Source organism: Colossoma macropomum, unplaced genomic scaffold (genome assembly GCF_904425465.1).
Source record: "Colossoma macropomum unplaced genomic scaffold, Colossoma_macropomum, whole genome shotgun sequence".
NCBI lineage: Eukaryota > Metazoa > Chordata > Actinopteri > Characiformes > Serrasalmidae > Colossoma > Colossoma macropomum.
In genome coordinates this window covers 33,479,478-33,506,312 of record NW_023494796.1, presented here as the reverse complement: position 1 = coordinate 33,506,312, position 26,835 = coordinate 33,479,478, and the positions used below count along the sequence as shown (strand labels likewise).

The following is a 26,835-nucleotide window of genomic DNA, read 5'->3' as shown; positions in this document are numbered from 1 at the left end:
CCATTTATTGTTAAACTGTGTTGAACGATCAGCAGAGCTTTATTTTACTGTAAAGGAGGATTATTTTATTTTTACCTACTAATCTGATTCAGCTGTGGAGCCACAACAGGGCAGTAAAAGAGCCGCATGTTGCTGACCCCTTGGTGTGGATGAAGGAACTGCAGGACCTCGCTCACCTCAGATAAGGGCAGCATTCATGATTCCACCATCAGAAAGAGGCTGGGCAAAAATGGTATCCATGGGAGAGCAGCAGGGCAGAAACCACTGCTAACAAAGAGCAACGTAAAGGCTCCTCTCACATTTACCACGAACACCTTGATGACCCTCCCAGGCCTTCTGGAATAATCCATATCCTTATTATGTGGATGAAGGATGGTCTCTGACTTTTGCACAGTGCTGTATATCGATCAGGACCAAATGCTAATGGATGTTGATCTCTTATCTTTTCAAAATGACAGCAGTTACGACCGACGCAGGGACGGCTTTTCCAGACAGAAACTGGTTCATCTCTTCAATCCAGTGCAGCATGCAAACTGGGAGAAAACACTAATAACACCAGTCTCTCTTTTTCCTCCAGATAACGTCAAACACATTTATGCCAAATTTTCATCGCAGCCCAATCAGCGCACTGATCTCGCTGGACATGCAGTTTGTGTTTTGTAATGCTCGCTCTCAACCCAGTGCCAGCCATCCCTTCCCAGCCACAGTCAGGGGAATGCCATGGAGTGCGCGCACATGTTGCTCCTGTCAAATCCATCCAGAAACCTCTAAATCCAATGAATTATATGGAATTATATGAATGCTGAACAAGCAGACATTTGATTATGCAGTGAAAAATGTGTGGCAGAGACCAGGTGGTGTTTCCTCGCAAATGTTTTATGAGGGAAACGGCCGCTGTAACTGCATTATGAGCTCATCTGCATTAGAATTCCTACGGCTGTTATTAGGTTACCATACTAAAACCATAAGAGCCAATAAGTTCTAATTTGACAGCCATCATTTTGCAACTCATCACCAACTGCACTGGAAAGGACTGTGAAGATCTGTGGCACTGTGATCATGAACAGGCTCCATGAGGACTCTAAGCTCTGTCTGCTAGCAGGGTTGAGTGGTACGAACAGAATTTATATCACTATATTTTTTACTATGTCGCTGCTGTCTGAACCAAACATTGTATCTTTGAAACCGTAGCTTTACAGGAGAAGGAAAAAACCTACTTGACTTTTAATGTAAGTCAATGGAACCAGACTTTCTTCCAAGTCATTTTGGGCCGTTTCTCTTGGTCCATTCATCACGAAATTTATATACAATGTAAGGAGCATCAAGCATTTTCAGACTATGTCAAAAAACTGAAAAACGACAAAAACGGAGATACGAGGTATACACCAGGTATACACAAAAATAAACACCACTAACTTAACCAATGTACACTGAAAGGCTATATCCTACATTTTCTTGTTTTTTGTTGTTTTCTGTATGATGTTTGTGTGGTTTTATGTACCAGAAACAGCCATAATTCCTTTTTACATGACAATTTTCCAGCCTCTGTTTATGCCTTAGAATATAGCAGATATATGTAAATGCTTAGAGAGGCTTGGCTTAACACTATGGGTCTAAAAAGGCTTGTAGCTGGATCATGAGAAGCAGAAAATACAACCAACTTATAAGCCTGAACTTGTGCCTCATTCAAAAAGCAGTCTGATGCTGAAACACTCCTTATAACTTCAGTGTGAATGGGTGGGGCTAAGCTGCTGTAGATCGAGCAAGCGGATGTATTTGTAGACATCACAAACAAACAATCAATTCAAAACAGGCTGTTTCTGCAGTTTAGTTCCCATATCTGACTGTATGGACTGTAGAATGAACGTTACTTTGAAACTTCCATTCCAAACCAGACACTTTTATTTAAATAAAAATAAGAGATAAATTCACTTTTTCATGATAGTTTAAATTAGAAACCAGAATTTATTTTAAGATCTTTACAATTTCATTTTTTGGTGGAACGACAAGAACATAAAATGATCAATATTATTTAACAGGGGTCAGAAACCCAGAAGAACCATTTTGTCCTTTCAACAGAAATTAATCCACCTTGCGAGCTACAACATTTTATGTCCATTTTACCATCTTGGCTGTAAATATGTCTCAGTATGTGCTGATGTTCTAGTATAGACTAAAAATATGAACAAAAAAACTCACTTTGCTCTGCTTTAATCTTTAGCTCAGCTATAGCCATTTGTCTCGCATCTCCAGCAGGAAACATTTCCTAAAGAGTAGAATAGTTTCTTGTAAAATGTCTCTCAACGTTCAACTTTGTACGAGGCTGAAGTCGCTTCTCATTCGCCAGCTTCTCATTCAAATTTCCCGTTCCACCTTAAATGGTGCCTGAGACGCCAAAAACATAACTACTGCACCATTTGAGGTGGAACTGAAATGTATGAGGAAACCAGCTGGAGTGATTATAAACACAAATCAGTCCATTCATCTCCAAATTATCAATGTTCGTCTTAAATCTCTCTCTTTGCCGTTTCGTTAGCTACTAGCTAGACGAGACTGTTGTCTGTGTTACTATGGTGACCAGCAGTCTGCGCTGATCTTCAGGGTTAAAGGGTGAATCAGCAGTTCTACATTAACTCCAGAGTTTAAGACCATTTATTGTTAAACTGTGTTGAACGATCAGCAGAGCTTTATTTTACTGTAAAGGAGGATTATTTTATTTTTACCTACAAATCTGATTCAGCTGTGGAGCCACAACAGGACAGTGAAAGAGCCGCATGTTACCGATCCCTGATATAAAACATACTGCAATTATCAAAAAGTCTTTGAACAGTCATCTGCCTCGAGACTTGATCACCACTTTTAAGATACGACACATTCTGTACAGCAATTTTATTGTAACTTCTTTCTCAACACAACACAGCTTTCTCATCATTCTGCAAACATCTAAAATTACACATTTTTATAGCTTCCTATGAATAAGGACAGTATGACTATGTACAAGGTTTGTAGAGTAGTTGCATAATATTAGAATTTGTCTCCAACAAATGTTTTTTTTTTTAATAGGTAATAGGTTTAAATGGTTCTAAAGGCTAATATTAATAGTACTAATAATATTATGAATATGTATAAAGGTAATAAGTCATTTTATTTAAGCTGTCAACATTTTCTTTGAAAATCAACTTCGATTTCAGATGAAAAATCTCTGTATCTGATTGTTTTAGTTCCAAAAAATGATAAATTACACATCTGTCGCACCCTCTGTCTGAGAGCTATTGAAGATGTGAAGATGTGCACATCCTAACATGAATACAATGGGACAATAACATACTGGTATTCACTCTTATACTGGTGTACCTCCCAGCCACTGCTAGCACAACATGTTTGAACTGATTCCACTGCAGCCTGAGAACATAAATCTTATTAGTGGTGCGCGAATGCATTTTACCTCAAATGTGCAGATGGACAGACAGTACAACGGCCTTATCTGGAGATGATCAATCGTTTTGAGCTTTTAGACCTCTCGTCTGAGCACATCGTCCAACTTTTTTTCCAGGCTAATCATATTCAAAGAACTTGACATTTTGTACTGGACCTCTGAGGGCCGGCAGCCCTGCGAGACACGAGAACAGCAAGAGACTTTGACATATCTGAGGCCATTAATCAATGCAGACGTCATAAGCATCCCAGCCTAAATAAAACATGGAGCCTTGGGCTACAGCATGTAGTCAGCCAATAACATCCTAATAATAATATATTCGCTGAGAGGTCCAAAGAAAGAAAAGCAGAGCGGACAAGTTTGAAATGAAAAACACTCCTCAGATGGTCTACGGTTCCGCTGAGAGAGTTTCAAGATGTCAGAAAGTGATGAATTTCATCAGTCAGTTACATCTGCCGAAACGCGAGATAGTGTCATCATTGTGGCAACAGAGATTTGAGATTTGAGGCTCGAACGAGAATAAAAAGGCGAACGCTAATGAACAGCAATGGAGATAGCATGTACCGCCGAAAACTGTGTCAGCTGGTGGGAAAGATAAAAGACAGCTCTGCGTACGGGAAATACGGAAAAACATCTGACAAGAGAGGCTTTTGTCAGGAAACACGGCGCTGTGTGCGGGTTTGTAGCGTTTTGTGTACCTCATAATATGAAGCTTATTTAGAATTCAATTACATCCATCATGAAAGCAGCCTCAGCTTGTTACGGGGAGGAACATGGGGCATGTATGTTTTCGTGCTACATGTGTGGAAAGATCATAAATCATAAGCTCACGCGCTTTTCAGGCACTTACATCGGAACTCGGAAACAATATAGGCGACTGAGCTCCGGCAAAGCAAAGGTATCAGAGAAGCCATTTCATACTTGAATTGCATCGTTTGTGCCTTTGATTTGCAGTTTCATCAACAAAAGGACTTAATAATGGCATAATTTGCCTTCATTAGCACTTTCAGTTATGAAGAAAACGATCATAATACACTGAAACAACATTAAACTAAGATAACATATCATAATATCATAATTTTTAATGGAGAAAATTCTCACGTTTGTGTGTTTCTTTGGTCTCTTGTTCTCCATCTTACCAGTTTTTCTTTTTTTCTCATATCTCTCTGTTTGGAGTCTCTGAAAAACCTCCGTTTGGAGGGTCATGTAGCCCCAACACTTCACCCTCCCCCTCTATCTCAACAAGAATCGGGACACCCTACCCCTAAAAGAGAATGAACAAAACGGAGGGGTAGGGCTAAGAGTGGTGAAATGGGACAGAGCCTTAAAGTAAATATTGACTGTGCACTGGTTAAGAGTTTGTCTTATTTTTGCGCTAATAAGGCTGCAGTATGGTATTCACTGATGCACGCTTCACAACTAAGTGATCAAAAATCATACAATTCCCAAACTATTAAACAATTAAACAAGGATTCTACACCATCACACAGTTTCCAAATGTGCTCAGCATAAAATTCAAGTTCAGCTTATCCTAAATAATCCTGGGCCGGGGTAGTGGGGGTCCCTCCTAGGCGTCCGGAGCAACATCTCGCTGCCACCTTTAAACTCTCATTTCTCCGCGACAGAGTGGCGTATTCCCATGGGACAGATATTGTTCGACAGGGCTGGGCCTGAGCTTTCCAACGAGCCAATGTTCTCAATTTTCTGACGTTATTTTCTTAAAATAATTATTTCTTGTGTTGACATAATCACAGACCTTGTCAGCTCTTTTGTTTCGATCTTATTTTCACTTACTAAGTCAAAATCTTGAAAATACCTCATTATTTCGACCTGAAGGACAGTCTGAATCTGCGATGATAAAAAGTCTTTTTCTCTTTCACCGGGCAGAAACGGACTTTCACACAAAAAGCATGCAAACGTGGTTACATTGGTTACATTGCACTGGTCATGTGTTCATTTCCATGGGAGTCTTAAACTCGATAACCCCACCAGCGCAAAGTGTCAGTAGACTCTCAGAAAACTGCGCCTCTTTTAATAGATGACATTTCTGAGGAGATCAGATATAAATTTTCCACTTAAGCGAAGTAAAAACACCGAAAAAACTCCTAACAACCATCTAAGTCCTGGATGACCGGACAGACCTGCTTTTCCTGGCCATGAAATATGAACAAGTTAATGGCCAATTTGACTTGAAATTAAATAAATGAAGGACGATCTCTGATATTTGCACAGTACTGTATGAGCACACTGGCAAATATAATGACTCAGGAAATATCCATTAATCAGCGTCAGGTATCTTAAGCCTGTTTAGCGTCTGATATTACCAGTATGTTTTGTTGTCCGTTGATGAGATAAAGGACTTTTTAATTTCTTCACTAGTCCACTGGAAGCTGCTGCCATCTATCATGTTCTGTAGCTACAGCCGAGTGAAAACGGGGACACGTGAGCAGCCGTATCACTTTACACTATTCACAGTTACATTATTTATTTAGCAAATGTGTTTCTATCAGAGCATATTGCATTTCTTCTTATCCGCAACAACAATGTATCCACCTCACGTGAATTTCGGATGTTATTCAATATAAAAATTATATTTATTTGATATGCCTAAATATGGAGAAACACGCATGGATGAAAACTACAGACACATTTTCAGAACTGCATGATTTCGATAAGGCATCACAGGTCATAGTGTGTCCAAAAAGAAATGACAATTTTCCTTTTCTTCTCCAAATATAGTCAATCAACCAAAACATGTTTAGTGTGCAAAGTTGGCTTGTTTACTTTTGATTTGGAGCAAACAAGCAGCAGTGGGAGGTAACGAAGTATAAATATTTGTACTTTAACTGGGTATCTCTCACTTAATACTTTCTACTTTTACTCACAACTTTTCAAAAGAAAAATCTGAACTTTCTACTCACATTTTTCAAACCAGGCTTATTACTGTACATTTTGCAGTGGGGTGAACTAGCGCACATTCTGGACGGTGCAAATAAGTAAAAAAAATCCCCATTTTAAGTCTCACTTACAAAAACTATCCAAGCCTGTAGGTTTAAAAAAACAATTCTTGGTATATGCACTACAAATAAATAAATAAATAAACACAAAAACTGATATCAAAATCAGTCATTTGCTTGATTTTACAGATGATGCATGCAGGTTCATCATAAATCAACTGTTATTCAAGCTCAGCGTCATAGTCATGTACATAATCTTCACTCAATAATGAACATTATTTAAAAAATTGAACAGAAATTAAATAAATCATTTCCTTTTTACTTTAAGTAGGATCATACACTTTTATACATTAACTTAAGAAAAACATGTAAATCATACTTCAAATTCTACCAGTTTTTTCTTCTTTTTTTTTTTACCAGAGAACTTGAACGAGGGGTTTGTGTTCCTCTGCCAACAAGTAATGAAAGCGTATAATTTGGAAATTAGCACAGCGTTTAGTTTAAAGTTCACGGCTAAATCATAAGACATTTGCCTCTGTCCACGTGTCAGGCTCCAGTCCTCGTGGGCCAAAACACCACAGACTTCAGCTCACTGCCTCATTAAACACACCTGACTCAGCTTATCAGCTAATCATCAAAACCTTCATGAACTGAATTCAGAGTGTTAGATGAGGGTGAAACGCTGACCTCCACAGCACTTTGGCTTGGAAGATCCCCAGTTTGACAAACCTGCCTTAAACCATGTTCAGTAATCTCGAGCTGATTTTTTCAGTGGTTTCTGACACTGTAAGACATGCTGTAATCTATAAATATGATACAGTATGTTGCATAGCTAAATACAGCAGTGAAGTTTGCCCAGATTTTGTCCATTTTCACAGACAGCAGTGCACAGCCTGTTTAATAACTCATCACAGTTTGAGGAAAGCTCATGCAAAACTATCATTTCACCACGAGAGACACTGCAAGTCAAACTGAACGCGATTCCTCAAGACTTCAGTGACCTTTTCAAGTATATACCAGCTTCAGAACATGCCAGCGCAGCAGCCATGAATCCTCCCTGAGCATATGCAGCGCGCACCGTCATCCTGACTAGGGGTGCATATCAAACCCTTTTCCTTGTTTGTTTGTGTTTGGCGTACACAAACAAGCACTCGCCATCGCGAGAGCCAACGTGGAGGTTTGTTTACTCCACTAGATTTACCGATGAAGTGTTCTGTAACCTCCGCCTGCCCTTCATTTTTCAGACATGATGAAGCGAATTACGGAATAATCCACTTAGGAAAGGCAATGTGCAAAGATGAGTAACGGGAAAGGCATGGCTTTAGGCAACAGGGCTCATTTGAGTAGAACAGAGGCCCTGGCTTTCATTCAACACTCGCAGCAGATGGCACGGCCAGGGGAGTTGGAAATGCAATAAAATTTAAATGTATGGTAGGTAGACAGCAGATAGAACAGTCTATTGTGGGGTATGGGGGGGGGTTCAATGGGAATCCACTATGGAAAGTTCTTGCTAACGCTGCTTTTCGAGAGGATGGCATAATCTCTAGAGAATGTGCGCTTTAGGTAAAGGAGAGACTTTTTAAATGAACTTTTTTTGCTCGCTCGGTTTAGTTTCATACAATTCTACCAGTGTTTCAGCTTGTGTGCCACTATTCTACATATACATGCATGTATAGCCACTGCTGACATCTTCATCTGTGCACACTGTATGTACTTTAGAACTTCAATACTCTGTGTGACGGTACATAAAACCAACTGCACATCTTTCATGTTAACTGTAAACTAACCCGTATTTTTTTCATATTTATTTATTGAAATTTATATCAACACCATGAGAAACTAATCAGACATCTTGGAGTACTTGGTGAGTAAAAAAGATTCTGATTCAGAGGTCTGAAAAAACCCACTCCCACAAAAAATCGGAATCATCTGTCCCGCCCCCACCCGCAGTTCCGTCAAGGCGAACTGACATCCAGTATCTGACAGAGTCTATTCAGAAATACATTATTCTCTGCTGAAATAACATGCAGTCATGGTCATCAGGCTCACTGTGAGTAACTTCACCAAACGCCATTTATTCCCATAAACAAAAGCAGGAATTTAACCACAGAACTGTGGACGTCGGACTGAAGACTCCACCGTCTCTGTGAGTTACGAGAATTCGCGTGTTTACGTGATCGGCTGCTTCACAGCTCTTTAGAATGACCACCTGTTATCATTTTATAATATATATATATATATATGAGTTAGTGATGGTTCTACTTCATTTAGGCTGTTCATTAATTTGCGGGACTTCTCTTTATGTGTGGTTCATCCCACTCCCACCTGCAGTGGGCTGGTTTCCCACCCACTCCCATGCACAACACTGAACCTACTTCTGCACTGCAAGATATTGTGGCAAACCCACAGGTCCAGCGGTAATCTGCAGGAGTGCAGATCTCTTTTTGGGAGAGATTAGATGTAGGATAATCCACTTGCATAAAGAAGAAGAAAATCAAGTTCTTCTCTCGCTTCAGGTCTGTCAAAATCATGTTTGATGTGTAGCTGCCAAGAGGCCGTTACTCAGAAAAAGGACATTTCCAATGGTCTGACCACCCCAGAGTCCAGACCTCAACACCACTGAATGTGTTTGATTACTTCAGAAAATGATCAACCAGCTTCTAAGACTGAACTGTGGAGGTGTGTCTGCAGATTCTTTGAGGACCTGAAAGTGAGTCTCCTGAAAAGAACGGAAGCTGGAATAAAGGTAAAGAGGTCGTGTTTAAATGTTCAACATTCAATTAGTTTATTACTGGGTGTTTTTCCCCTCTGTAGTGCTGTTTTGGAATCAAGTGCTGTGAAGCTGGTACCTACCTGTGTAACCAGGGGAACATGTGCATGTGTAATGAGGGGGTGCAGTCGGCTGACTCATGCTGACACATGTAGCTCCATTCAAACACCTGTTTGGGTAGATTAAGCAGGCGTCCACCACATATTGACAAAGCTCCCCTGTCCAGCCCGGAGCACAGAGACACTGTCAGAAAGAGAATCAGCGTTAGCTGCACTTCTAACCATAACCGCTCACAGATTTATTGTAAAAGGGGGCTGTTTATAATTGGTCAGTATTTGAAAACTACAATAGAAATACAATAGAAATACACTTTTATTGCTGTTTTTTCACTTCCTCGTTTTGTTCTTGGCTTGTACATCAAAGTTAACAATGAAACAGAATAAAGTGAATGTGTAAGTAAATTAGGCTTTGTTCACACAGCAGGTAAAAGTGGCCCAAATCTGATCTTTTTCTTCTTCATATGTGACACAGATGTGTGTCTGTGTGTCAGTGTGAACAGATAAACACACTGAGTCTGATATTTTCAGTTCAGATTTGAGACGCTTTCATATGTGGTACTGAAATCCGATACGTATCCAATCTGCAGCAATGTGACTCAGTCTGAACAGCCAGATCGGAATTCATGCGACTTTTAGTCAGTCCAATTCGATATTCGTCATAATTTTGCGCTGCTGAGACTCAAACATTTGGGCTGATGTTTCTGTACTAAAATTAAAAAGCACTTATCGCCACTCTGTGTTTGAACAGGTTTCTAAAGAAATGTCCGAACGCGGCCGCAGGAGAACGCGGCTGCAGCGTCAAAGAACAGTTAAAAGTCTGAAAGCAGAGTTTAAAGAATCCGAGGACGCGAACCAAAGAAGTGACCGCGCCCTTTTTAGGGCTCCAACACATTCTGGGTGATGAGCCCAGCTGTCAGTCAGTGAAGCTTCATGATGGCTCCTGTGATGCTGGTGAAGATGAAGCTGATCCTCCGGGAGCGACTGGCGTTCGTTGGCGGTCGTGATTGTTTACCTCTGGATGAGCCGTGAAGCAGCGTGACGCTCTGTTCTTTTGGTCAGTTTAGGAGCTGATCTGTTCAGACTGATGTCGCATACAGATCACATTTAAAAGGTATTGTGAACAGCCAAACTAAACGATCAGATTTGGGCCATTTTTACTTGCTGTCCACAGATGTCACCCTTAAAAGAATAATACTGCACACCATTCCACATCCCAATGAGTCAACATGCGAAGACAGGGCTATGAGACCTTCTGCCCAAATCTTACCTAAACTGAACTACACCAAAAGTGGTCTATGTCTTTAGACTCAAATTCAGCTCAGCGTACACTGTTTCAAAGTGGAGGCCACGGAATATTAAACGTCTGACGCAAATGATGAAATGCTGTTTCAACTTTCAGTTCCTTTGGTGAAACACTTTCATTTAGGGTGTCTATCCGAATACAGCGCGAGCAAAAATAAAACCTCCCTCTCAAGGCCCTGAAACAACCTCAGAGTTACAAGACCGTCTGCACTGAAAAGTTGCAGAGAACTGAGACATCATCATTCTAAATTAACCAGACAAATGGCCTCATTTTCGTCCGAGGCTGAGGATGAAGAAACAGCGGCGACGTGGTTCATTTGCACTGGACAATGTCAATGTTTTGATTACGGCTGACGTTAATTAGGAGCTAGCCCACCAGCAGCCTACGGTCTAACCACTGATTCAACAAACTTATCAGATCACAGCCGACTGAGAGTAATCAGCAGGGAAATACAGAACTATCAAACAATGTCACGACGACAATGACGGCTTAATTCATAAAGATGGAGGCGAAAATGAAGTGACTAGCGTTTTAAGACAAAGGGGATGGTGGAGCGTGTATGATTTTGATAAAGGATGTTTCAGTGAACGTTTCTCTGGCAAGAGCACAACACAAGCCTGTCTAACTCCGTCTAAAACATGCTGGAAAATGACTGGATTGATTTTTATGAAGTAGTACCGCTCATACTGGCACTTATTAGAATCCAGTTGTGAAAAAGTATATAACCCTGTTAAAATCTTCTATTTTTGCATATTTATCACAATCTAAATTACTTCAGAAAAGTTAACATCAGACAAAAACAACCTAAATAAACATAAAACACAGTTTTTAAATGAAAAAAAAATTATTTGTTGAAGAAAAAAAGTTATTCAACACCAACTGTCCTATGCGGGCCTGGACCTACAACCGATAAACTATGGAGAATTCTTGAATTTCGACTGGGTGGTCTTATTTTAATCGGTGTAACTTTTCTAGCCTTTATGGTAGCTTTAGTGTGTTGTAAATATCACACGTGACGCTACTCAGCCAATCGGATCTGTGCATTACAGTGAGCACTGAGACTCGAATGAGTGTTGCATACACAGCGGCTCTGAAAAGAGAAAACTGACAATAAATGTTGTTGAAATGTTACTGAACTGTACTTTATTTGATTTGATATTCAGTTGTTGACTGTATAAGATGTTGATATACCTACTAGGCTACTTCAGTTTACAGTATATGGCACTGAATCATAATGTAAGTTAGACATTATGATGTTCTGGACCTTCGCTTGAGGATATTTTCTCTAACTGGACCTTACTGAATTTTAATTAAAGACCCCCGAGGGTAAATACCCTCTGAGGCATGTATGATCCAAAGAGTCGACCACAGGAGATTGGGTTCCCTTGTTAAGTCTTGGTTCCTTTCAAGGTTTCTTTCTCTTGCTCTTAGGGACTTTTTCTCATAGCTATAAATACAAAGATGTCATGTTGTCTGTTGCTCTCTATCAGAGGAGGTATGTCTGCGAGTCCGCCATGTTGGAGAGGTCAAGATCCGCTGACTTCAATAAAATTTCAATATAATACATACAGGGGCTGAAATTCAGTACTTTCATGGTATTAACTTACTTCAATACTACACTCTCAAAAAAGATGGTTCTTCGAGGGTTCTTTAGGGCCTCATTCACCAAAAACTTTCTTCTTTAAACCCACTTACGCAGTTTTAACAAAGATTCACCAGTGTTCTCTGATGTGGGATTTGTTCTTAGGTAAGAACAGAATCTACACACACTCAAGAGCATAAAGGTGAGAACAGTTCTGCGCTTTAAGAACACGTCATGAATCTGACATAGACTTTATCTTAGGATCTTTCTCAAGATCACACTTAAGAACAAACTTAGGAAGGTGAATGAGAAATGATGAAAATCAACAATGGTGAAATATTAATACCTTTTCTTTGTGCTGTTTTCATTTAAATACTTGTAAAAGACAGTTTACAAATCACTGCTTTCTGTTTTTATTTCTGTTGTACATGTCCCAACTTTTTGGAACTGGTTTCTGAAGGTTTAATAAAAGAAAACCAAACGTAACTTTAATTTTTATATTTTAACTTAACTATACTTCTTATTTTTAAATTTTAATATTTCTGTAAATTACTGTGAAGCTCCATTTCTTGTCTGTAAAGCATTTGAACTGCCACCATGATTAAAAAATGCTCTATAAATAAAGATATCACTTTTAGTGTTTTTCCTACTATTATTAATAATATAGAATAAGATCTACCTTTATTCACCAATTAACCACCTGTATTGTCTTCAGAACCCATGTGAATATTAATATGGGTATTGTGTCATCTCTAAAAATACCTTTTATCCACTTACTTCAACAATTTGAATAGGACTCTGTTGGATTTTCTTCAGAAATCTGATAACAGTGCAGAAATTTGGTACGAGTGTAGATACATAGTCAAATCCAGTTGTTTAATGCTTCCTTACTCCCAAAGAAGATGTCAAATGCAGGTGTTTGGGTGACACTTTGATGCAGTTATTCCATGCAAGAGATAAGAAACAGTCAGCTAATGCTAATCTTTTGAAATTAGGTTCATTTGAGCTCATCTGCCACAAACTGTGAGCATTAATCTGAAATGTATTAATTTAAACTGTCAGAGTAAACAGCAAAAGCAAAAATCTTGACCTCACAGTCGCAATTATTCCAGCCGTTCATTCCTCCCCTGAGCACAACAGCTTACACTAAGACGTGTTCAGCCTTGTTAATGCTGTGAGCATACAGTGAGTAATTAGGAGACAGTACAAACTTTGGCCTACATGCTTAGTCTATGACATCAATTCATATCTGAAAGTAAAAACTCATTTTCAATCTAACAGTGATAGCCTGAACAATGTATGACAACCAGGAGTAAAACTTTGACTGCAACATCCTACATCAACTAGCCAACAGCTCCACATGACATACATTCACTTTGAAATTTCAGCAATTTAAGTGCTGAAATATAACCCCATTTCCAAAAAAGTTGGGACGCTGTGTAAAATGTAAATAAAAATAAAACACAATGATGTGCAAATACTTTAAACCTTATATTTCATTAAAAAAAGTTCAAAGACAACATATCAAATGTTAAAAGAAATTTTATTGTTTATTGAAAAATAAATGTCTATTTTGAATTTGATTTTGAATTTGATTTTGGATTTGATTTGCCAACAACACATTCCAAAGAAGTTGGGACGGGGGCAACAAAAGGCTGGTGAAGTTGTGTAATGCTAAAAAAAAACACCTGGTGTTTGATTGGCAACCGGTCAGAAACATGATTGGGTATAAAGAGCATCTCAGAGAGGCGGAGTCTTTCAGAAGTAAAGATGAGGAGGGTTCACCACTCTGTGAAAGACAATTCAAGAAAAACGTTTCTCAACATAAAACAGCAAAGAACTTCTGCTTTTCATCATCTACGGTACATAATAACATTAAAAGACTCAGAGAATCTGGAGAAATCTCTGTATGTAAGGGACGAGGCCAAAAACCAGTATTTGCTGGCCGTGATCTTTGGGCCCTCAGGCAGCACTGCATTAAAAACAGACATGATTCTGTAGTGGAAATCACTGCATGGGCTCAGGAACACTTATGAAAAACACTGTCTGTGAAAACAGTTCATCACTGCATCCACAGATGCAAATTAAAACTCTAAAACACAAAGAAGAAACCAAATATAAACAGGATCCAGAAACGCTGCCACCTTCTCTGGGCCTGAGCTCATTTAAAGTGGACTGAGGGGAAGTGGAAAAGTGTCCTGTGGCCTGAAATCATGGACACTGTGTCCTCTGGGCTAAAGACCACTCAGCTTGTTATCAGTTCACAGTTCAAAAGCCAGTATTCATGACGGTATGGGGGGCATTAGTGCACATGGCATGGCTGACATGCTCATCTGTGAAGGCACCATTAATGCTGAATGATATATACATGTTTTGGCAACATATGCTGCCATCCAGACGACGTCTTTTTCAGGGAAGGCCTTGATTATTTCAGCAAGACAGTGTAAAACCACATTCTGCATGTATTACAGCAGCATTGCTCCGTATTAAAAGAGTCTGGGGGGTTTTTTGGAACGTGTTGTTGGCATCAAATTCAAAACAGGCAAATGTTTCTCAAAAAGCAATAAAATTTCTCGGTTTCAACATTTGATATGTTGTCTTTGCAGTATTTTCCTTTAGAAATATGGTTTACATGATTTGCATATCATTGCATTCTATATATATTTACATTTTGCAACTTTTTTGGAAATGGGGTTGTAGTAAAAAAGTGCATATTCAGCTTTTAATCCTTAGGCTGGCTTGACACAGTGAGACTTACATGCAACTTTAGTTGCTTGAAACCTACAGGAAACTAAACTCACTTGAGTTGCATAATGTAAAGTATCATGCATCTCATTTGAAAATCAGCTGCAAAAGATGCAAGCGCCTCAACTTTGTGGAGTTTTCATGAAACAGCCGGACAAAATGCAGATAACGCAACACATGATCATATCAAATGAAATCATTTCAAATGACTGACTTCACCAGGTCAATGGATAAATTAACTTCATGCAAGATCGGTAGTTTATCATTTTGTCAGTTTCCGAAGCTAATGTTACTGTTACAAGCTGCCAGCTGACCCTGACAGCTGATAAAAAGGCTGCTTGTGCCAGCGTTTATTCTTCGAGCCTGCTGTTATTGTTATCTAGTCATTGCACAATTACATCAGATTATTGATTTTCTCTTCTCTTTATGCCCCTATTTCACAGAGCTCAGATTAATCTGGGAACCAAATGATAAATTATTATAGTAGAGGCAGCAGAGAGAACTCCTTAATGAACTTGTTGTGCAAGATATTGGGTACCGTAATGGCTCTTTTAAAAACAATATATAGTGAGAACAATACAGTGCACTAAAAAGTACAAGATGTTCATTTGGTTAACTAGTAGACTAATCGAATGTGTTGCATGCAACTTTCTGCTTCACGTAACTGTCAAGTTGCACAGAAATTATGTTTCAGGAGACTCACAACACGCAACATGTAGCTGCATAAGAGTTTCTCTGTGTAAAGCAGATATTACTGTCATTATGGCACAATATTCTATAATCACACAAGTATATAATTAATTATATAATCAGCTAAAAAATGCATTAGATATCTATTCAAATTATTTTTTGAATGTGCAGATATGAATCTTCACTTCTAACTTCAGACCAACAATAATCTGTTCAAACACAAACACACACCCTTCAGGGTCTTACTGAACATGCATGCTTTTGAAAGCAAGATCCTAACAACAGTCCGACAGTTTACAGATGTTTACAGACAGTTTACAGATGTCTAAATTACATCTGACTGAAAGCACGGAAAGGTACAGCCGACGAGTGCATTCCTGTGATTTAAAAGGTTTGAAGAGCATAAAATTTACATCTACACATACAAATTTACACTCTGACATCCAGCTCATATCATTCCACATTTATGTTTCAGACACTGCTTATAATATAACACAGAGACTCTGACTGCTTTACAAATGACATCCATTAAAATCAATGGATATGAAGCGCCCGTTTTGATCCGATCCATAACAAATAAGAACAGAAATATCTGCTGGCTGCATGTGAGAGGCTTTTGGCACATCATTCAAAAGAGCAGATGAGGCAGGGAAAATGACAGTAAGATGATATTAAAATTGAGGAGTATGACTAGGACTCCAGGACATGCACATAAATCACAGCGCGCAGCCGCTAACGTGACAATGGCAAAACTGATACAGCCAAAATTGTTATAAATGAATACTTGAATAGATATGTATCAACTGTCAGGCTACAATGCTGGTTTGGTCTTATCAAGGTGCATTATTTGTCATATCACTGATGCTTCTGGATGGGGTCAAGTGAGCTGACTGAATGACAGCAAGATGTAATTCTTACAATTTACAGAGATAAGATGCAACAGCAGCCTGTGTGGTTCTTACAAAACTAGACTTACAAAAGAGTTTTGGCACAGTAAAATACGCAATATTATTGTCTAAATTGAGAGTCATGAATTGTTCAACAACGGTATTTGCATGTCTAGCACCTTCTCTGTCTGGGAGGGTTCAGAAAGTAGGAGTTAGTGCTGTATTTTCTGAAATGGAAGCAGTGATTGGTGGTGTTCCTCAAGGCACTGTTCTAGGCCCTTTGTTGTTTCTGTTATATACAGTATTGATGACATGACTTCCTGTTTGTAAAGAAGTACGTTATAGTCACATTCTTCAAAAAATAAACTAAATTAAAGCCTGAGAGTCTCTGTGTATATCACCATGTATAATAGCATCTCTGGATGCTGAAAAGGCGTTTGACAGGGTGGAGTGGTCCTTTCTCTTTGCTTCTCTTAAACACTTTGGATTTGGCCCATACTTTATCAACTGGATAAAAACATTATACAACTCACCTTCTGCCTCAGTCTCAACAAACAGACATATATCCAGACCCTTTCAGCTACAAAGAGGAAGTCGACAAGGATGCGCTTTATCACCTTTATTGTTTCGTCTTTTTATTGAACCCTTGGCTGCTTCTATCAGACTCTGATAGAATAAAATCTCAGGTATACAGTCAAAGTCATACCACCATAAAATCAGTCTATATGCAGATGATGTTTTACCGTATATTACTAACGCTTCACTGTCCCTCCCATCAGTTCATGATCTGATAAATAAGTATAGCAGGGTGTCTGGTTATTCCATCAATTGGGCCAAATCTGAGTTTCTGCCTCTAAGTAAATTCAACTGGGATGACGAGGTCTATGATATACCATCTGAACATATCGCCCAGTCTATTAAATATCTTGGTATTCATATCTCTTCTAACATAAATGATTTATATAAACTTAACTACATACCTTTAATGAAAGAAATAAAGGATAATCTAGAAAGGTGGAATAAATTACCATTAACTCTAATTGGCCGAATATCAGCAGTTAAAATGAATATCCTTCCTAAAATCAATTATCTGTTTTCTATGACCCCTGTTACCCCACCGTCAGGCTGGTTCTCCTCTCTTGACAATGCAGTGACTAAGTTCTTTCGGAAGCACTAAAAGCCTCGAATCAAGTTAGCTACCCTCCAGAAACCTAAACATCTTGGAGGACTTGGAGCCCCAAATTTCTACTACTACTTTCTATCACATCAATTGCTTTACATTAGACATTGGACAACTAGCTCAAACCAACCCTGGCAAGATATTGAGGAAAGTTTAATTCAAGAACTGGACATTAATAGTATTCCATTCACAAACAAAGCTATAAAAAACAAAATTTTATAAATGCAGTACAATAAGTACCACCCTGAATGCTTGGTGGAATTCAAACAGAATTCTTAAATACAGCCACTCTCCCTCCAGTCAAACTCCTCTGTGGAACAACCCCATGTTTTTAATAAATAACAAACCTTTCATATTCTCAGCCTGGAAACAGAGAGGAATAACCAGCCTGGCACAGTTGTTCTCTGGTGGCTTGCTCATGACCTTTGATGACATCAAAGAAAAATACAATATACCAGATAATTGTCACTTTCAGTATATACGACTCAACGATGTTCTAAAGAAGACAGTTAATAGTGGAAATTTCTGCAATCACACTCCTCCCCTCTACTTAAAACTACACTCCCTAAAACCTCAGAAAATGTTATCACAAATATATAAACTTAGCCTCAAAGGACAACACTATCTCACTCCCACCTGAAAAATGGACCTCAGATATAAAAGAAACATGTAATGTCAACTGGCAAAATATATGCACTGATATCTTCTCTATGTCCAGCAATTCAAAACTCCAGCTAATTCAATATAAAACCCTTCACAGAACATATATCACAGCCTCTAAACTACACCGTATGGGATTCAGTCACAGTGATAAAGGCCAACATTGTCCAGCTTTAACAGACAACTACTATCATGCTTTCTGGAATTGTCCCCCGACCCAGCAGTTTTGGTCAGAGGTCATGGACAGGCTATCAGAGATTTTGGGCCTTGTCATCCTTTTATGTCCCATCGTAGCACTACTTAATGACCTTTCCTCACTTTCAGCACCCAATCACCTCAAATGCTTTATATTCACATCATTTACCATTGACAAAAAAGTTATACTGCTGAACTGGAAGGACAGAACCAAAATTTCAATAAAGCACTGGCTTAACCTCCTCATGGATCACTGCAACTTGGAAAGACTCACAGCAAATTTTAAAAATAACACAAAATACAAAAATCATTGAAGGAAACAATTTTTTGGTCACAATTTTTACAATATATTGAGAGCTGATTTCTCTCTCCAAATTCATCAGGGAAAGGTTAAAACCCCTACATAGGATTTGATAACTACCCATGTTATAATTACATAAAAGGGGGGGGGCATTACTGCCTTGTTTATTGTTTTGTTAAGTGTTTGTCTGTCCTGTATGTCCAGTTTGTAATTATTATTATTATTTTATTATTATCATTACTATAATTATCTCATCCTTTCTCTTTACTTCTTCTGTTTTATCTCTGTTATTTCTGTTCCTTGTTTCACTCAAAGCAGGGGGTGGGTGAGAGGGTGGGGGGGTGGTGTTTGGAGGGGTGTTGGGTGGTTGTGGTAGGAATAAAAATAAAAATATAAACAGAGAAAGTCACTTCACCACACGTATTACACTGATAAATTTGTATTGCTTCTCGTTCTCCTTAAAAAATAATTAATTTTTTTCAATTTAATATTACTTAAAATACTGTTCACTCCTGTGGCACTCGCTTTGGAGGGAGACTGTAACACAAATTCACTTCCACTGTCACCTATTAAAAAGACTTTTTAATCATGCACAGTTCATTATTAAAATTTGAAATAAAGCCTCATATTAAAATTAGGCTTTATTCCATAACATATCATTAAAACCTGCAACCATCCCTTCCCTATCTGCAAATTACCAACTACTTCATGATTTGTAAGTATAAACGACAACATACTACTATAATACTGTACACTGGAAATGGATACACGGTCGCTTACCAATCCACCTGAAGTAATGAACTGTAAAATACAGTGCACAACCCCCAAGCATTTCTAGCACCCGCAACACCCACAACAAATTAATTATAATCTTTCTCTCTCTCTCTCTCCATAGAAACAGCATTTAACCTCCCCACATGGTGCCCAAAGCAAAATATGTGTGATACGACTTTTCGTTCTGGTGCAACTATTTCATTAGTTTATGCCCATATTAGGTTACTTACATTATATCCGCCAATTAGGTTGAGACACGATCCTTCATTCGAGCAGTTAACAGAGAGCAGCCTGCAGTAGTCAATTATATCTTCGCAGTTCTTCCCGGAAAAGCCTCTGAGGCATCTGCACAGAGATGGCATTAGGGTTGGCATTAGGTTTGGCATTATGTTGAGTCCTGTTTGCATGCAGAGATTTTACAGGGTTACGCCACGGGAATGAGCTTGAGAACACCAGGCACGGCTTCACTCTGATTGCTATAGACGTTATGGAGCAAAAACATCTAACCGCAAAGCATCACTTTATATTACGCTGACATGTTCATGGCTCACAAAAGATCAGCTGTGCACGTGTTTTTTGTGAAGTATACGACTATATGGAATATGGATATGTCTATATATATTAGACATTCTCTAAAAAATCAAAACTTTCAGCCTTTCAAAATGTCTTCAACACACATTAGTTTGTTTTCTTGGTCATATTATAGACTAACCCGGTTTATTTGGAGAAAACAACATTACATGTCTAAATATTAGTGACAATAAGTGTGACAGTACGACCTTGAGTATAATAATAAACAACATACATTTCAAAAGTAGGGTCTTATGGGCCCAGTGCCAAACAAAAGTTGTTTTTTTTTATTTTGTTTTGTTTGAATAAACAAATTAACAACAGTGTTTACGTTTTACAGTTATTATTATATCATTAAAAAAGGTTAACACTCTCAATTTGCCCTCCACTCACTAGCATCCAACCTTACCTTAAAGGTTTGTATTAGATTGCCTGGTAAAATAGCATGTTTAGTTGATTTTCTAAGTGAAAACAAATGAACACATACTCCACACGGACCAACTGTCAATACGACTTTTTCTAAAAATTTTAGTGCATGGTTTCTATTTATTTAAATTTGAGTTTAATATTGAAAAAAAACAAAACAAAAAAAAAAAACATTATTGTGCCATAACGTTTGCACAACATTTTTTTTTTTTTTTTATATGTTAAATTCAGTAAATAAACAGTAATTGTGTTTTTAATTTAATTGTGTGAAGAAGAAACTTAATTACACAAAGAAAATTAACAAAACATGTTGTTACATTTAGATGTGCGACACTGTTTTCTTCCAAATAAACCAGGTTATTTTAGGGATGTTCAAAATTTTGCATGCGACTGTACATCCTCAAATAGAAGGTGCTGTAAATATTATTTCTATAACAAAACACACAAAAAAGCAAGAATACAAATCATTGGAAAACAGCCAAAACTGGATTTTCCTCCCATGGTAGCTTTCCCTCCATGCTGGTGTTCCGACAAACAGACTTTGTACTGGGCAATATGACAATACATATTGTTATTATGATAAATTATATCAATATAGTACAGTATGCTTTTGTGAACACGTTGTGTACATCGTCAGTACTTGTAGGCAATAATCAGCAGCATGTTTCATTATAAAAAGAACAAAATTAGCCCCAACTAACTGGATTTAGTGAAACACAGTATGAGAAATACTGAATAAAATCATTGTAGTAAGTTTTTAATAGTATTTTTTAGTATTAAATTATTATATTTTTGCCATGTTGTCCACCTCCGACCGAACTCTAACCAGTTCACACCGTGAGTGAGTGATCAGAATGAGCTAATGTTACTCTCAAACGTCACTAAAGCTCATCATGTTACATTACTAGTGTTAGTCACTGGAATAGTCTAAGCTGTATCAGGTTCTGGTCATTAGAATTGTTTAGCAGCCATTTAAAAACTACTGAACGATCAGCAGCTCGAGCTGTCACAGTGCTGCATACATTAGAGTGCTAACTACGCATTCCTGCTTCATTCGCTTGAAATAGAATAAAAATAGAATAGAATACAAATAGAGTTTGTAAACACAGTTCTCACGTATCCACTCGTCCTGGAAGGCTGTTCACTTACAGCTCGCCTAGTGAACTTTAACCGGTTAAATGATGCCGCAGCATGAAGATCTATAGTGTTTTTCTACATATTTATTATTATATCACTTATTTGTGGCCATTATTTATTAGCTCTAAATTATAAGCAGGCTTAAATGAAGTGCTACTTTTTTCCCACTGGTGGAAATTCAGTCCTTGGTGAATCCTCAGTTTACCAGATCAGTGCCAGACACTTCATTATTACAGCTCTTCACATTCACTGGCCACATTTAAGCCAATTGACTGATTGTTAGTTGATTAATTCCCATAAATAATCAAATGTCATAACTACTGTGGTGTTCATTTTCACTGGTGCTCTGCAGGAAAAACTGTCAGTTTTCTAGTTTAAGTGTGAAGCGCAGGAAATCAAACATCAACCCTCAGAAAAATTCAAAAGATGGCAAGGTGTCCTCAAACTTTTGAAGGGCGGCGTACATGCTTTTTAGCTAAACGTTAAAACTGTGGGATTCAGGGGTTTAACTGTCAGCTTATTGTTTGGCCATTTCACATTCGTCTGGTCCTTTAATCTTGTGTGTATTAATGAAATTCTTTCCATTTAAATGAAATACAAAATGCCACTCTTTCTAGAATGACAGCAAAATATTTTCCTTTTTATGAGCTGGCCTGAAATAACGTTCGCTTTTAAACCTGCAGCTACGCATCTGAAGTTTACTGAAACTGTGAGCATGCCAGGCTCTAATATCCTAACCAAAGAATTCATATTTACAGTATTTCTCCACAGTTCTACGGAGATTTTAGGCCGCTGCTCAGCTTGCAGGGTTCAGCTGCATCGCCTCGGTACATGCACAATCTTGATTGTACTCAGGTTATTGTAGAACATATTGCATTCATTTTTAATCTTTTAATATTTTATCAAGCAGAATTTCCAAAGTCTGGAAAACCGCTCGTATTGTTCCGCTACACAAAGGAGGCGAGGCATCGGATGTAAATAATTATGGACTGATTTTGAAACCGTCATGCTGAGCTGAAATTTTAGAAATATTAGTGAACACCCAACTCAGAACACTCCCCAATGATAATCATGTTCTGTTTAATCATCAACCTGGCTTTAGAAAAAAACAAAAACAAAAAAAAAACAAAACAAAAACATAGAACCATTTCTGCTACCAGACTTGATTTAAACGATCTTTTAACAGCCACAGACAGAAAGAAGCACTGAGTGCCCTTTTTATTGATCTGGCCAAAGCATTTGATACTTTTGACCACTCACTTCTTTTAAGTTGTTTACAAACAATTGGTTTTGATAAAAATGCAATAAACTGGGCTCCAAACTACCTCTCAGATAGGCTACAATGTGTGGCGCTGGGTAACTACAAATCAGATTTAATGCCCATCACTAAAGGAGTCCCGCAAGGTTCAATCCTTGGCCCAGTCTTATTTAATCTATACATTAATGATCATACTGCCTCTGGCTCTGAGTGCGCCTGTATGCAGCTGACACTATTCTGTATTGTTCATGCAGCAGTAAAAATACCTCAGTGCTCCTTCAGTGCCTCACAGATTGCTCTGTAGAAGCGTAAGCTAGTTTTGAATGCAAAGAAAACTAAATTCATGCTGTTTTCCAGAGCCCTTAGTATTGATTTCAACATATTAACGCCCCGTCGGGATCCAGTATTGAGAGAATCACAGACTATAAGTTCTTTGCCATACGGCTGGACGTTAAATTTACGTTTAAATATCACAATAAAAGCCAGGTAGTAAATGTAGGCAAAAGCTCAGATTCTTGCACCGAAATAAGATGTTTCCTAAAGCACACTAGGAAAAGGATCAGGGAGAAACCTTATTACCCATCCTAGACTACGGTGATGTGATCTATAGACACAGATCTACCTTAATCCTATAACAGCCTTAATTCTTTAGATTTTTTGTTAGATTTAGTCTTGTTAGCCTTAATTAGTTTTAATGGATAAAATAAATGTTTTATTTTTTCAATCTCTGCTTGCTCGGCTACACTGTAAAGGAGGGTCACCCTCAACTTCGGAGTCGGAATACAGGTTGATTGATTAGCAATTATTTTAGAACTCTTACCTTTTATAACTCTGTTTTAAGGCCTTTACACACCAAACACAATATATTCCTGCGATTTATTCGGATGACCGTAAATTAATTCGATTGTTTGTATAACTAAGGCTCTCTTTTACACCAAACGTGACTTTTGAAACGGCGAAAATGTGCTGTTATTTTATTCACCCCCTGTTTTATTTTTGAAAATCTGCAAACTTTCACTGGTAATAACAACTCACTGACACCTCGATCACCTCCGCTGTTGGCATGGCGACAACTATGCTGACAGACTAGCTGTGCTCCAGCAAACAGAACTGCTTCACAAACGCTAAAAGGCTCAGAATCTCCAAAAGCAGCTCAAACTGAGCTACAAACATGGAGTTGTGATGAAGCTCTTCGTGCCATTTTCACTTTTCCAGAAGAACCGTTATTTGTTTTGAGCTTTATTGTGAAGCTGCATCTCCAAAATCAGCTCAAATATTTACAAATATAAAAAGGATGATTTCTGTGTGTATAGTTTTGATGCGATAAAATCGTGCCCAAATATTTTGCATTCGCTGTGTAACGGCCTTTATCCAGGACGGAAATAGTTACACTTCATTACGAAGAGAATTTAAATCTTTTTTTTTTCTGTACAAAAGAAAAAAGGCCTCATTATGATAACCGTCCTGCTGCTGTATGTAAGAAGCAACATTCCTCAGCTCTGCAAGAGTCACTCTTACTCTCTCTCTCTGTGGTTATGACTGTATGTACTCACACACTGTCTCATTAATCCTCCAGTCATCCTTCGCCTCTCTTAGGATTTTTTTTCACTCACTCCATCTCATCCGATTGTCATTTAGTCTGAGGGGCCGTTTGAATTTATGGACTCGAGTGATCTTTGCCATTATGGCTCATGGAGATGTACAGCGGGAGATAAGCGAGGCAATAGCTCTAAAAAAGGCCCCTCAGAATCCGGCAGCCTCGGCGAGAGCTAATAAAGCACCACTCTTCGTCATTTCGCCCCTCGTTATCAGTAAAAAGCAATTCAGACCCCGTCACATGACGGGGACTAAACCTCCCTCTCCAAACCGAGAGCAATATGAAGCTGTGCGTGAATCTTTTCATTGTCCTTAACGAACTAAAATACATGCAAAGACTCTAAAATGAGACGTTAATGTTATTAAAGTGTAAATAAGAAAACCTTTTATGTGTAAAAACTTTGGTAGTTAAATGTGGAAGCAGAATAAGACTAGAATGAAATTGTGAGGAAGATCTGGGAGAAAACTAATTCAGAAAGGAAGAAAACAGTCATTCCAAAACATACTGTACGGTTAAAAAGTTTTAATAATTAATAAGTAAATATACTTTATTACATAAAAAATAATTATAATAATGAAATATAACAAAGTTCTATAAACTAGTACAAATTCTTCTATTTTGCATTCTCTTCTAACTGAATACAAAGTTTTTCACAAGAAATTCTGTTCTCAGCATAACAATCTGAGTGAAAAGCGTCTCAAAATCTCTCAAAATTTTAACATGAATTTCAGAATTTCTTTGAATTTTAAATGGATTCCATAAACTTGTGATTGTGATTATCTTATGATAATGATCAAATCCACAGAGTCGTCTGAACAGGAGGTTCAGTAGAAGACGTAAGATTTAAAAAATAATCAAATGTTTTTTCAACTTCATTTTAATTGTCTTTTCTTTGCGTTAACATTTTTTCACATTTTTAAAACTTTCTGTTGTTTATTTATATATTTTGATGAAAAAAATTCCTAGGTAGTCTCTGGATCCCATTGTGAGGGGGGCAGGGGAAAAAATATAACATTTTACACACAAAGGCATTTTAGTTAACAACAATGATGATAAAAATATTAACAAGAGATTATTTTTCATATACATTTCATTTTTGTCAGGTTATGTCTCTTGAAAAGCATTCTGAATAATAATTTTATTACTATATCTTTTTGATGCTACACTGGATGTTAGCCATTTTCTGAATCATCTACAACTCTAATGTTGAACACTGTGAAGAAATTATTTCTTTACTTTCCTTCCTATTAATACTTATTAATACTAATTATTTGAATCCCATGCTGGGACTCTTTACTCATTTTATCATTAATTAATTATCATTAATTATATCAGCAACCAAACAGTTTTTACAGCTCTGAACAAAATGTTTTCAAAACTTTGGAAGATTCAAGAGTGAACTTTTGAATGATAATGTATTATTGTGTGTACTGTAAAAATGAAGTGTGCTATGTATTACAGTAGTGCACCATACTTAATGTTGTTGTAATGTATATATGTATCGCTGTTGTCGGAAGAAAACCTTGTATCTTCATTTTTTGTTGTTTTTTAGTTTCTGACATTTGAAAATACATGTTACCCTTTACATTGTGTGTACATTTCATGATAAATGTATATATAATACATGTGCGTGTGTGTATATATAGACATACATACATGTAGTGTAAACATGCCCACCTGCAGTAGTACTGGTCTCCTCTCGCCACGCAGCTGCCGCGGTTCAGACAGGGAGACGGGCTGCACGGCCCCCCCAGCTCCCTGCAGTCCGGGCCGGCACACACACATGTGGAGTTCTGCACACACAGAGGAGATAAAAGAAACAGGCCACGCGTGAGGCTGGGAACTTGCGTGTGTGTTGGGCCACACTCAGAGACGAGCTGCATCAGCCAGAGCCATAGATCATCACGGACAGCCGGGCACGGAAGAAGTCAGCTTTATAGAGACCGAGCGCGGGAGTGAGGGAGTTAAAGCTGGGATATAGAGAAACAACCCTGTAAAACAGCACTGGAGCTACTGTATCTATCCGTGAAGGGCAGCGTCCTGTTAGCACAGTGCTAACTGGCTCCTTACAGCTTTCACTCAACATTAACGATGCTCTGATTATGGAATTTATAACAATAATGATTCATTAACACCTTGTTGTGGACAACATCCATAATTTATACTGTACTGCAGTTTAACCTATTCATATTCATTTCTGAAATATTATGGTTTTTTATTGGTCTACATGTTCTCTGAGCTTGCCTGTGCACAAACCTGAAGAAATGTTTCTAAATGATCAAACTACATGGCTAAAAAAGTGTTTTCA

At 38.0% G+C, this 26,835-nt stretch overlaps 1 protein-coding gene across 1 annotated transcript in view; it reads right to left on the bottom strand.

Annotated features, from left to right (window-relative positions):
* Positions 1-26,835, bottom strand: part of eys (eyes shut homolog) — a 433,237-nt gene that overhangs the window by 367,457 nt on the left and 38,945 nt on the right. Inside the window, exons 5-7 of the mRNA XM_036583442.1 lie at positions 26,205-26,320; positions 19,770-19,884; positions 9,247-9,406 (exon numbers count right to left, since the gene is read on the bottom strand). Of these exons, the coding sequence (XP_036439335.1) occupies positions 9,247-9,406; positions 19,770-19,884; positions 26,205-26,320 (391 nt within the window). The remainder of the gene's footprint in view (positions 1-9,246; positions 9,407-19,769; positions 19,885-26,204; positions 26,321-26,835) is intronic.